Source organism: Sesamum indicum, linkage group LG8 (genome assembly GCF_000512975.1).
Source record: "Sesamum indicum cultivar Zhongzhi No. 13 linkage group LG8, S_indicum_v1.0, whole genome shotgun sequence".
Lineage (NCBI taxonomy): Eukaryota > Viridiplantae > Streptophyta > Magnoliopsida > Lamiales > Pedaliaceae > Sesamum > Sesamum indicum.
The window spans coordinates 1,211,262-1,221,948 of record NC_026152.1 but is presented as its reverse complement, the minus strand read 5'-3'; the positions used below and the strand labels follow the sequence as shown (position 1 = coordinate 1,221,948).

The following is a 10,687-nucleotide window of genomic DNA, read 5'->3' as shown; positions in this document are numbered from 1 at the left end:
TGCAGATTGGAGGGTGTTTTATGTATTGGCTATGCAGAGTGTTTGTCCAAAGAAAGAGTAGATTGAAGAAGCGGGTGGTGTTTTGGACCAATGGTTGGGAACAGATCTGCAGTGAATTTCTTCAGTTTGGAGATCCTCTTGGGATTCGCTTTAGTTTTCACAATCAGAATTTCCCTGGGATACACAAATCCTAGTGATGGTGAGTCCAAATAAAAGTAATTTATGTTTCTCCCATGTTTTGTTTGCTAAATTGTTAGACTGAGACAAGGAGAGTAAGCTAATTTCTTGTTTTGCTGTATCTTATTTGCCAGTGAAACTCAACGCATTACTTATATGGCTAGTTTTCTGAAATAGTAGATTAATCTAGTGTTAACTGCTGTGAATTTTTACTGTATACTTATCGAGAAAGTGTATTGACGGAGTATTTATTTCTTGATGTACGTATTTGCTAACTAACATTTCTACTTAAATTAAATGTTCGCGAGCAACGTTGCTATAAATTGCATTCTCACGAGGGTTGTTTAAATTTTCACTTATTTAGACTTTAAGAGATTACTTGATGAATAAGCTGTTGCATAGCTTCTTCATTTGTGGCACCATTATTTCATCCTGCTTTGCTGGATGAACCTATCATAAGCTGAGTTAGATGCTGAATGTTTATTTTGTTTTTAATGTTCAATTACTTTCTATGTGCATGTTCTCATTCCACAGTGTGAATTCTTTCTATTGGTTAGTCTGACAATAGTTCTCCCCACCTATCTGCTTTTGTTTTTACTGGACTAGTTGCTGCTATCAATAGCTTATACGTTGCATTGGGTTCGCCGTCTCTTCCGGGATGGGTAGCCAGTGGTGGAGATCCCTGTGGTGAACTTTGGCAGGGAATTGTATGTGAAGATTCATCCATAAGTTCAATGTATGGACCTTTTCTTGAAACTGAACTGTCATGGATGTTTGTTTGCAATTAAACGCTTACGGTAATCTTACCTTGTAGAACATTGATTGGCGCTAATTTGGGCGGGGAATTGGGTGACAATCTTGGAGGATTTTCTTCTATCAAATCGATGTGAGTACCACTCTGATAATCAGCATCTGTTGTTCATTAAAATGAGTAATTACATGCAGTAGGTTTGCCCCAATGGATTATGTTTGCGTTTTCTCTCTTTTGAGCTAACCATGACTTTATTTGTGGCAGAACACTGAGCAACAACCTTATTGGGGGTAGCATTCCGACCGATTTACCAGCGACATTAGTCAACTTGTACGTTCCAAACACTTCCTTAATGAAACCAAACTAAAATAAAAACAGGATATGGGCTTGTGTAGCTTATTTGTGATGCTTACTAAACTGAGACATGTGATAGTGTTTCTTTACCTTTGGCAGTTTTCTTTCAGATAACAAACTGACAGGAAGTATACCTAGTTCCTTATCGTCTCTAAGTCAATTATCAGCTATGTAAGTATTTACAGCCACAAACCTGTATTAGCTCGTGATTGCTCTGTTATTGTTTTCCTTGACTGTTGACTATTCTCTTCAGGTCCCTTAACAAAAACGAATTAACTGGAGAAATTCCTGATGCTTTTGAAGGGCTTCCAGCTTTGATTAATTTGTATGAATTCAATACTGAAGCATTTTTAATTGCTAAAAGTCATACTATCCTCTAGTCAATAACTTCTAGGGGCATTTATCTTTTTTGCAGAGATTTGTCCAGTAACAATTTGAGTGGGCAGTTGCCACCGTCCATGCAAAACTTGTCAGGTCTCACTACCCTGTGAGTATTTACATACATGTTTTACTTAAAAATCTTTCTTCTTATCCATATAAAGGCAACTAATAGTCTGATTGACAGTCATTTGCAGAATAATCAGCTATCTGGAACTCTTGATGTTTTGCAAGATCTTCCTCTTATAGATTTGTACTAATCTTACCCATATTATATTCTGATATATTCATGTTTTCAAAGGATTGAGCCACTATTTTATATGACACCTCTCTCTCTCTCTCTCTTTGCCAGGGATATAAGAAACAACCTATTCTCTGGACCAATACCTCCAAAGATTTTGAGCATACCCAATTTCCGGTTGGTCTTAATTGCTCAAATTCTTGTTTTAGTCCTTACTTTGGATGATGAATATGTATGACTTTTGCTCTTTTCAGTATTTACTATTGCTGATCTCTGCGCGTTCGTGTTACGTTTGTGCACAATTCTTTTGATTTTTGGAAGATATGTGACTGACATAGGTCATTGTATAGTTTGCTGTTAAATCTTATGTGATGGATGGAAAAATTGTAAGTCATAGTTATTTGTAAACATGCTGGTGCTGATGTGTGTGTAGGCACAGATGTACTAAGCAGTTCAAGCAATTGGTCTTATCTGCAATTTGATATTCTATGGACCAGCAAACCATAGCCTTCAAAACTGTATTGTTTTTATCTTTCACCTTCAACTTTAAAAGTAACACAACCTCCACTAATAGAGCTTGAGCTGTTAGAAAATTGCAAACATAGATTATGAAACACTCTCAAAACTAGAATGGTCTATTTACATGGCCGCTCAAGTTTCTCTTACTGGGATAGAGTATTTGTACAAGTACAGTAGATTTACACTCATGAATTATATATAATTTGGGCCCTTGAATACATTGCAAATTTACGAATTTGCCTCTGGAACTAGAATGCGTGCCAAAAAATAAAAAAAATTCCTAACTGGACCCTAGAGATCAGTGGAGAAGATCTACAGTACCCTTGATTACGCACCAAATTTCTCTCTGTTTGTGACCTAACACATTACATTCAATAATTCCAGCTGCTCACTTTTCCTACCACAAAAGAACCTTGTTCACTCAAGTACTTGATGTCTAAATGCATATCTCACCACTTAGGCCGTATCAAAATTGAATATGGAAACTAAGGTAAATGAGTATTTGTAATTTTACTACCGTATGGTAGTTCTAATGTCTGTGGATTGCTATTTCTTTCTCCCTTCCTCACAAACAAGAGTACTTCAAGAACCTTGAAATATCTCTGCCTTGAGCTCTATACTTAAATAAATTTGGGGTCAACCTACTAGCACAATCACGTCCCTTTTAGTTCCGTATCACACCAAGATTCTGAATACCTTGTAACTATTGTATCCTTGAAGAATAAAGGGTAACACTTCCGACTTTAAGAAAAGATATATTGACAAAAATTTATATAATATGCTTGCTAATTTTCATGTCTGACATGTAGGAGAGATGGGAATCCGTTCAACTCTAGTGCTGCTCCCTTACCTCCACCAACGTCCTCGGGAACACCGCCACCTGGATTGCCATTTTTTCCAGGACCAGCTTCTGAACAAAGACCGCCACCGCCTGGACGAAGACCGTCAAGACAGGCTGATGGACCATCAACAACAGAAGAATCAAACCCTGAAAGATCAAGGAAGTCCTCGAATACAAAGAGAATTGTATGGATATCAATTGCAGCAGTGCTGTCTTTCATAATATTGCTATTAGCAATCCTACTTTTCATGCCAAGATGTCTTAGGGAAATAAGAGAAACATACAGAACACCAAAACGGCATGAAATAGCCCCATACATGGGCGCTAGGGAAAATCCTAGAGATGGTGGTTCCTTGGTCCTACCAAGCCATGATGAAGAGAAAGGTATTGGAAGTTTCTACAGTTTCTTCGAAATCACTTCCTTCCTTCTAGGACCCCTTTTTTCCCCGATGATTAATGTAATGTTCTTCTTAATTTTGTAAACAGCTCCTCCAGTGGCTGTTGTGAGGACTAAGGAAGAGAATCGACAAAGAACAGCAGGTTCAATACCCAAACCACGAAATGAAGAGGAGATAAATAAGCAGCCAATGAGTGGAGCACCTAGGAGGAATCAATACGAGATAGACATGAGCAGATTCGATATAGATATGATGCCACCACCTCCACCACCACCTCCACCACCGCCTCCTCCTCCACCCCCTCCTCCACCACCGCCTCCGCTTCTATCAGAGAAGGTTATTGTGAATCCAATTGTAGCACCTGAAGCAACTTCAACCAGACCTTTGATGGGACATATTCCAAAAACTTCTGTGAAAGCTTACTCAATAGCATCTCTTCAGCAGTATACAAATAGCTTTTCACAAGAAAATCTTGTTGGCGGTGGAATGCTTGGAAATGTGTACAGAGCAGAGCTTCCTGATGGACGGGTATGATTTTGAAATCTATTTAAATTGACTAATTGATAAATTGATCTTAGATCCCCATACTGCGATTTCTTATTCTCCGTTTCCCATCATCGTTGTTCCTTTTGAATTTGTATTTGCTGGTACTTTGAAGTCCAGGGACCTATATCTCTGCTTTTTTCCCTCTTCATATACAGAAAATTGAAAAAAGATCTTAATACATGCTGAAAAGTTTTGTCTGATTTCTTAAATCCAGAAATTTCACTTGTTTTCTTCTGCGTCATTAATCATGTTACCACTGATTTCTCTCAGGATAGAGATGTCTGGCAGATGTTATATGTCTATTGTATAGAAGTGTTAAATCTTACTCCTTTTTGTTACAAGAGTGAGAACTGCTTAGAGATCCAATTTTGTAATGTAGGTATACCTTAGCAGCTCGGATAAGGAAGTTCAATCTTTGAACTTGTAATGTTTGTACTAACAAGAATATCCATCCCCCACCCCCTCTCTTTCTCTTTCTAACAAAAGATAAGTAAATCCCTTTTTTTGCCTAGTATGTATGAAAGCATTTCGATCCTGACAATGTTCCACATGCATCTGTCACTGCCATTTGGAAGAATACTGAATTCCAGGTAATAAGAAGATTTTATTCTGACATTTAGTCCTTTTTTATGGTTCTGTAGTTACTTGCAGTCAAGAAATTGGACAAGAGAGTGTCAAACCAACTGAAGGATGACCAGTTTATTGAGCTTGTTAATAGTCTTGATCAAATTCGCCATGCTAATGTGGTTGAGCTCATGGGTTATTGCTCTGAGCATGGCCAGAAGCTTCTCATATATGAGTATTGTACTAATGGAACCCTGCAAGATGCCCTGCACTCTGATGATGAATTTAAGAAAAAACTCTCATGGAATACTCGTATCAGGATGGCGCTTGGAGCTGCTAGAGCACTAGAGTAAGTCAAATTTATGCATGTACTGTTGCTGACCAGATTTTGATTTTGCCTCTTAATGTATGCAAGTACTGTTGCTCCCAAGGCTGTAGGATACTTCTGCTTATGTTGTGCTGAGACTCCTCGTTCGGTGTCTGTTGCTATAGCCTGAGTGCGAACTTTCTAATCAAAGCTTAGAAAATGCATGCATCAAGTTTCTAACTTTGTCAAAACTGTTTTTTGTCAGGTATCTGCATGAGGTCTGTGAACCGCCTATAATCCACAGGAATTTCAAGTCAGCTAATGTTCTCCTCGATGATGATCTTTCTGTCCTTGTCTCTGACTGTGGTTTGGCTCCGTTGATATTGTCAGGGGCTGTAAGTCAGGTAATTATAATTCTACTATTGCCAAAATTAAAGTTTCTAATTGCCTTGATACTGCAAATTTGGTGGATGCAAGGACCTTGGGTTTTAAGCTTTCCTCTGTATCTAGATAGATTTTGTTAAGCTTTCCTCTGTATGTAGATAGATTTTGTTAAGCTTTTTTTAAAAATCCTTAATGGTTGTCTAGTTTTCAATTGTTACAACACGTAATACTATTACATTCTTAAACATATGCTAAATAAGAATGTTTCAGGTATGTACTGTAAGAAAGATAAGTTTTAGCTACCCTGCCCTCGTCATAGTTGATTATGTGCTTTACCCTTTCTGTGAGTTCGTACAGTGCAGGAATCAGTTTTCATGGTTCACACGAGTCTTGTTGAATGTATAAGTTGGATGCTCTTCCTAATGATTTTCATTTTTTATCTTCGTATCTCCTTAAAATTGGTTGTGTGATCCTACCTGTGTGATCTAATTTTAACAGATGACATTCTCACATGCCGAAAATTTCTACATTTCTGAGTTGTTAATTAAGGTCTTGGAAATTGTTGTTTGCAAGCCTTTGATGGTTTTTTGTTTTTATCCTACAAATGATCTACCTTATAGCTCGATATTAACTAGTAGTCGATATTAAAATTATCAGTACACAGATTATTATAGAAGTTGATTGTCATTTCATCTATGAAACTGTGATGGGCCAGAAAAATAATACTTCCTTTGATCCTTCAATAGCAGATGGCAAATGTTTTTACCAATGCTTTAGGTAGATAACAGATGTTTCTTCCAAAGCTTTGAGGACAAAGCAATTTAAGATTTTGCATAACCAGCTAGCACATACGCTCCAGCTTGCGGCGGGTTGTTCCATATATTTGTCCAGATATTATTGCATACTATGTTTGTACTCTAACCTAGTATCATAACTACTACATAAATGATGGCCTATTGCTATCTCACCAATATAATGAAAATCGGTGACATGTTGAACGAAGTTTTCTTTCCAGCGTCTCAATTGGTTGTCACATTATGACTTCTTCTTAAGCATAACCACTTTTTGGAGGATACTTAGATCAATTTATATACATAATTTAGGAATGGCACGTGGAGACTCGTGAACAATAGTATTTGCTGTACTTTAGTTCAAGTACTAAAAAAATACGAAGTGAAATCAACCATGGTGTGGAGGGTGTTTGGCCAAGCTTATTCAAAACATCTTATAAGCTTATATATTTTATAAGATGTTTTTTAAACTTATAAGATATATCTTATTTTAAAAATAAGCTTTTGAAGTGTTTGGATAAAATAAAATTATGGAGATTATAGAATGTTAGTAATGACAATTTTGTAAATAATATGATAAGAATTGGAGGAGTTTGTTTAGATTTTAAATTAAGTTAAGAACTCCTTACTTTTCTTAAAAGAAGCTGTAATTTCATAACATCTTATTTTCTTATAAGCTCCTTCTTGGAAAAAATTACCAAACACTTTTGAACATTTTATAAGTTCTCAAACATCTTTTAAGATGCTTTGAAAAGCTTATAAGTTCACCCAAACACCCCCTTACATTCCATTTCCTTTTTAATGTCAGCATGCGTCATTACAGGTTGTAAGCTGTCTCTGTGATTCTGTGTATCCATTGTACGAATTAATATGATAGGATAATACTATTTCTTTTTATTATTCAGTTGTCGGGACAGCTTCTCACAACCTATGGCTACGGTGCCCCTGAATTTGAGTCGGGAGTATATACTCCCAAGAGCGATGTCTACAGTTTCGGAGTGGTGATGTTGGAACTCTTAACGGGAAGAATGTCATACGACAGGTAGTACATCATGATATAACTGTAACTTTCTGACGGTATCTTTGTCAACCATCTTCCTCTTATTCTTAAAGTAATGTTTAGGACACGGAGTCGAGGAGAGCAATTTCTGGTCAGATGGGCAATCCCTCAGCTTCATGACATTGATGCCTTGTCGAGAATGGTTGATCCTGCGCTGGATGGAAACTATCCTGTTAAATCATTATCACACTTTGCTGACATTATTTCCAGATGTGTCCTGGTAAGTCTATGCTGCTATTCTCATTCATTGGTTGCGCTTAAGATCCACGTTTTGTAGCATAATTCAAGGTTCGGTATCAGTCATATAAGATGCTAAAATAATTTAGAAAAATTAGTGCAATTATAATATATAGGGTAAATTACGATGAGCTCCTATGAAGTTTGACATAATTACAAATACCCTCTTGTTGTTCGGAAAATTACAAATACCTCTCAGATGTGATGAAATTATATAATTTTTGGATGGAGGTTTGGAATTGTCAATCCCCTATTGTTAGATTTCCTTTTTGTTTTTTTTAAAATTTAAAAAATTGTAAAAATAAATCAGACGAGGTAGATGGAAAATTTTGAAAAATTGTATAAAAAATTTATCCACTTAGTCTATAAAAAAATTTTATTTTTTAAAAGTAAATAAAATTATAATTCAAGTCCACATGGGTTTTTGGTTAGTTGACCCGAAAATTGGATGGAACCCCAATGGAGACTAAAGGATTTGGATGGTTGTTAGATGTCCGTTAAAATTAGTGGAACGAGGGGGTGTTTGTAATCATGCCAAGCTTTTAGTGTTGTTCGTTGTAATTTACCTTAAATATATATAACATAAATTACTACTCATTACTGTGTAGAAGTTTTAAAACAAAATTAAATAAATCACTATTGTGAAACTTGAATTTGTGACAGAAAATTTTATTAGCAATAGAAGTAAGAAAATAGTCATTGTATATAGTAATAATACATCAAATAGATCACATACAAAGTGTCTCCAGAAATGAAGTGTTAAAATTCATTAATGAACGTAGCATTTGCAATTAAACGGGTGTTATTAGATATTATCACCGGTAATATCATGTTATTGGTATGTAATAGATATCGACGGATATTTTCAGCTACATCCAGATACATATTAGCCGACATTATCGAACATTGGTGAACACTTTGAACCACGGCTGTATCTGTAAATTGCTCCCCTAATATACATACATGTTGTGTGGATTTTATGCCCGTAATATGTATACATGAAGTGGAGAGAATACAAGATAAACACCAATTTTAAGTAAATGTTTCAGAATCCTCGGGTTATGACAGTGGAGAGGGGCCACTTATCAACTCTGGCAACGAAATGTTTTGCCAATTTTGGACCTTTTTGGGAACAACCTATTTTGTTTTGTACCTTGAGGATGGCGACAGGCCGACATTTTTCCAACATGAAAACATGTTAAATCTAAATCTAAATTGGTCGGCGGTGACAATTTTTCTATTTTACATTGGAGAAATTGCTCACGTTACTGCATTTTGCTTATGCAGGCGGAGCCTGAATTCAGGCCACCGATGTCCGAAGTCGTGCAGGACCTCATGCAGCTGATACGGAGGGAATCTCCAAGTAGATCAGACAGGGACTAACTTAGCATACAGTACTCACAAGCGGTGAAAAACAGGTCACTAGGAGCAAGAATCATGGGATACACAACATGAGCACAAAAACCAAACAAGCTGCGGAGCTGATGCTTTCCTTGCACTAACCTGACTCGGATTCAGATGTTTTCTCGTGTACAAGGTCGTACGTGCTCAAGAAGAGGTTTATATGGCAATCGATTCACGACCCTTTTGAGATGTGATCGTCCCAGGTTCTTGTCCGGTGCTCATTGTTTGTGCAATTCTAATATTGACTTAAACTGTTTGGAGGCACGCTAACCCGATTATTGGATGGTTATCGATTCTTGGTCTTGAAGTGTTTGTGTTTCTATTCATGATTCTTTCTTTTAAGGACCTGTTTATGGCTTGAGCATAACTGGATCATGCTAGGCGAAGATGAACTAATGTTGGGTGCATAGTTACATTTTTATTCTTACAATTTCCACCTTTTTGGGTCGTTGCTGCTCTCTGTCCTAACCACCTATTTAACATGAGTTAAAATATGATGGAATATTCTAAAATAAATGTGTAGCAGTAATATGGTCTTGAACTAAAATGTCTCATAATTTCCTATTTAGTATTACTGTTGTATAAGGCTACTTTACTTCCACGATACGATAGACATAATAATAGATAAAATTATGATTAAAATGGTGACAACTCGGGTTGAGATCAGCTAACAATACCTTTACTACTTCAGGACAAATGGTATGACAGCCTTTGAGTTTTATGACAGCAATGTTGAACGTGCGTGCACATGTAAGTAAATGTATACCAGTTACTGAGGCTGAATGTCTTAAGGGTTCGTTTGTTCAAATAAGAGGATAAGAGGAAAAGAGGAAAGAGGAGAGGAAGTGAAAGAATAATATGTTTTTGTTAATTTGTTTGGTATCATTGGAAGGACAATAAATTTTAAATACGCTTCCATATTTGGTACTAGTAAAATAGATTGACAATTAATATAAGGTATTTTTTATGCTATTTCCCCCATCTTTATATATTTAACACCTTTTTTTTTCCTGGGATATTACATTTGCATCTTCTAATTTGTGATTTATTTATATAAATTATTAATATTTTTTGAAAAGTTATATATATACCCATAAAAAACATCGATACAGTTTACTATATTTTTTTAAAAGAATTTATACACACTCTTCGAAAATGTCAACAACATTAAACAAATTATAATTGCTTTTTGGTTACCAATGATGGTTTTTGTAAATTCACAAAAGACGGTGGTTTGTATAAATAGTTCATAAAGCAGGGTACTTATTATTATTATTTTTAACTTCCTCCAATTTCTTTTATCAATTATTGAATTGTAAGAACTTTGAAGTATTTTATAAAATGTAGTAGCACACATGGAAAAAAAAAGATTATTAATATTTAAGAAATTATTATCCACAATCCAATAAGTTTTACTGTATTCTGTATTTATTTATTTTTCTTAGTCAATAATCTAAAATGCTCATCAAACACAGAACAGAAAAGAATTGTTTAATTCTGATAGAAATTTATGACGGACAATCCGTCGAAAATAAATAAAATATTGTGTTGAAATTTCAATCGAGAAGGAAAATAAATAAAAGTTTGTGACGAAAAATATTTCAATTAAAAAAGAACAACGTCACGGATGAGTTTGGTTGCAAATGATTTTGCGACGAAATTGTATATCGTCCGAACTAATTGAGACGGTCAATTCTTCATAAATGTAGTCAAATTTTATTTAGAACAAAATCAA

General features: G+C 35.6%; 1 protein-coding gene across 4 annotated transcripts in view; it reads left to right on the top strand.

Annotated features, from left to right (window-relative positions):
- LOC105167370 (protein STRUBBELIG-RECEPTOR FAMILY 3-like) overlaps positions 1–9,384 on the top strand; it is a 9,969-nt gene extending 585 nt beyond the window's left edge. For all 4 annotated transcript variants that reach the window (XM_011087057.2, XM_011087058.2, XM_020695999.1 and 1 more), the window contains exons 2-17: positions 6–199; positions 784–913; positions 992–1,063; positions 1,193–1,258; positions 1,382–1,453; positions 1,536–1,607; positions 1,698–1,769; positions 1,848–1,913; positions 2,013–2,078; positions 3,230–3,645; positions 3,748–4,187; positions 4,847–5,118; positions 5,342–5,480; positions 7,157–7,293; positions 7,375–7,531; positions 8,836–9,384. In XM_011087057.2, the coding sequence (XP_011085359.1) occupies positions 91–199; positions 784–913; positions 992–1,063; positions 1,193–1,258; positions 1,382–1,453; positions 1,536–1,607; positions 1,698–1,769; positions 1,848–1,913; positions 2,013–2,078; positions 3,230–3,645; positions 3,748–4,187; positions 4,847–5,118; positions 5,342–5,480; positions 7,157–7,293; positions 7,375–7,531; positions 8,836–8,931 (2,382 nt within the window). In that variant the 5' untranslated portion in view covers positions 6–90 and the 3' untranslated portion in view covers positions 8,932–9,384. The remainder of the gene's footprint in view (positions 1–5; positions 200–783; positions 914–991; positions 1,064–1,192; positions 1,259–1,381; positions 1,454–1,535; positions 1,608–1,697; positions 1,770–1,847; positions 1,914–2,012; positions 2,079–3,229; positions 3,646–3,747; positions 4,188–4,846; positions 5,119–5,341; positions 5,481–7,156; positions 7,294–7,374; positions 7,532–8,835) is intronic.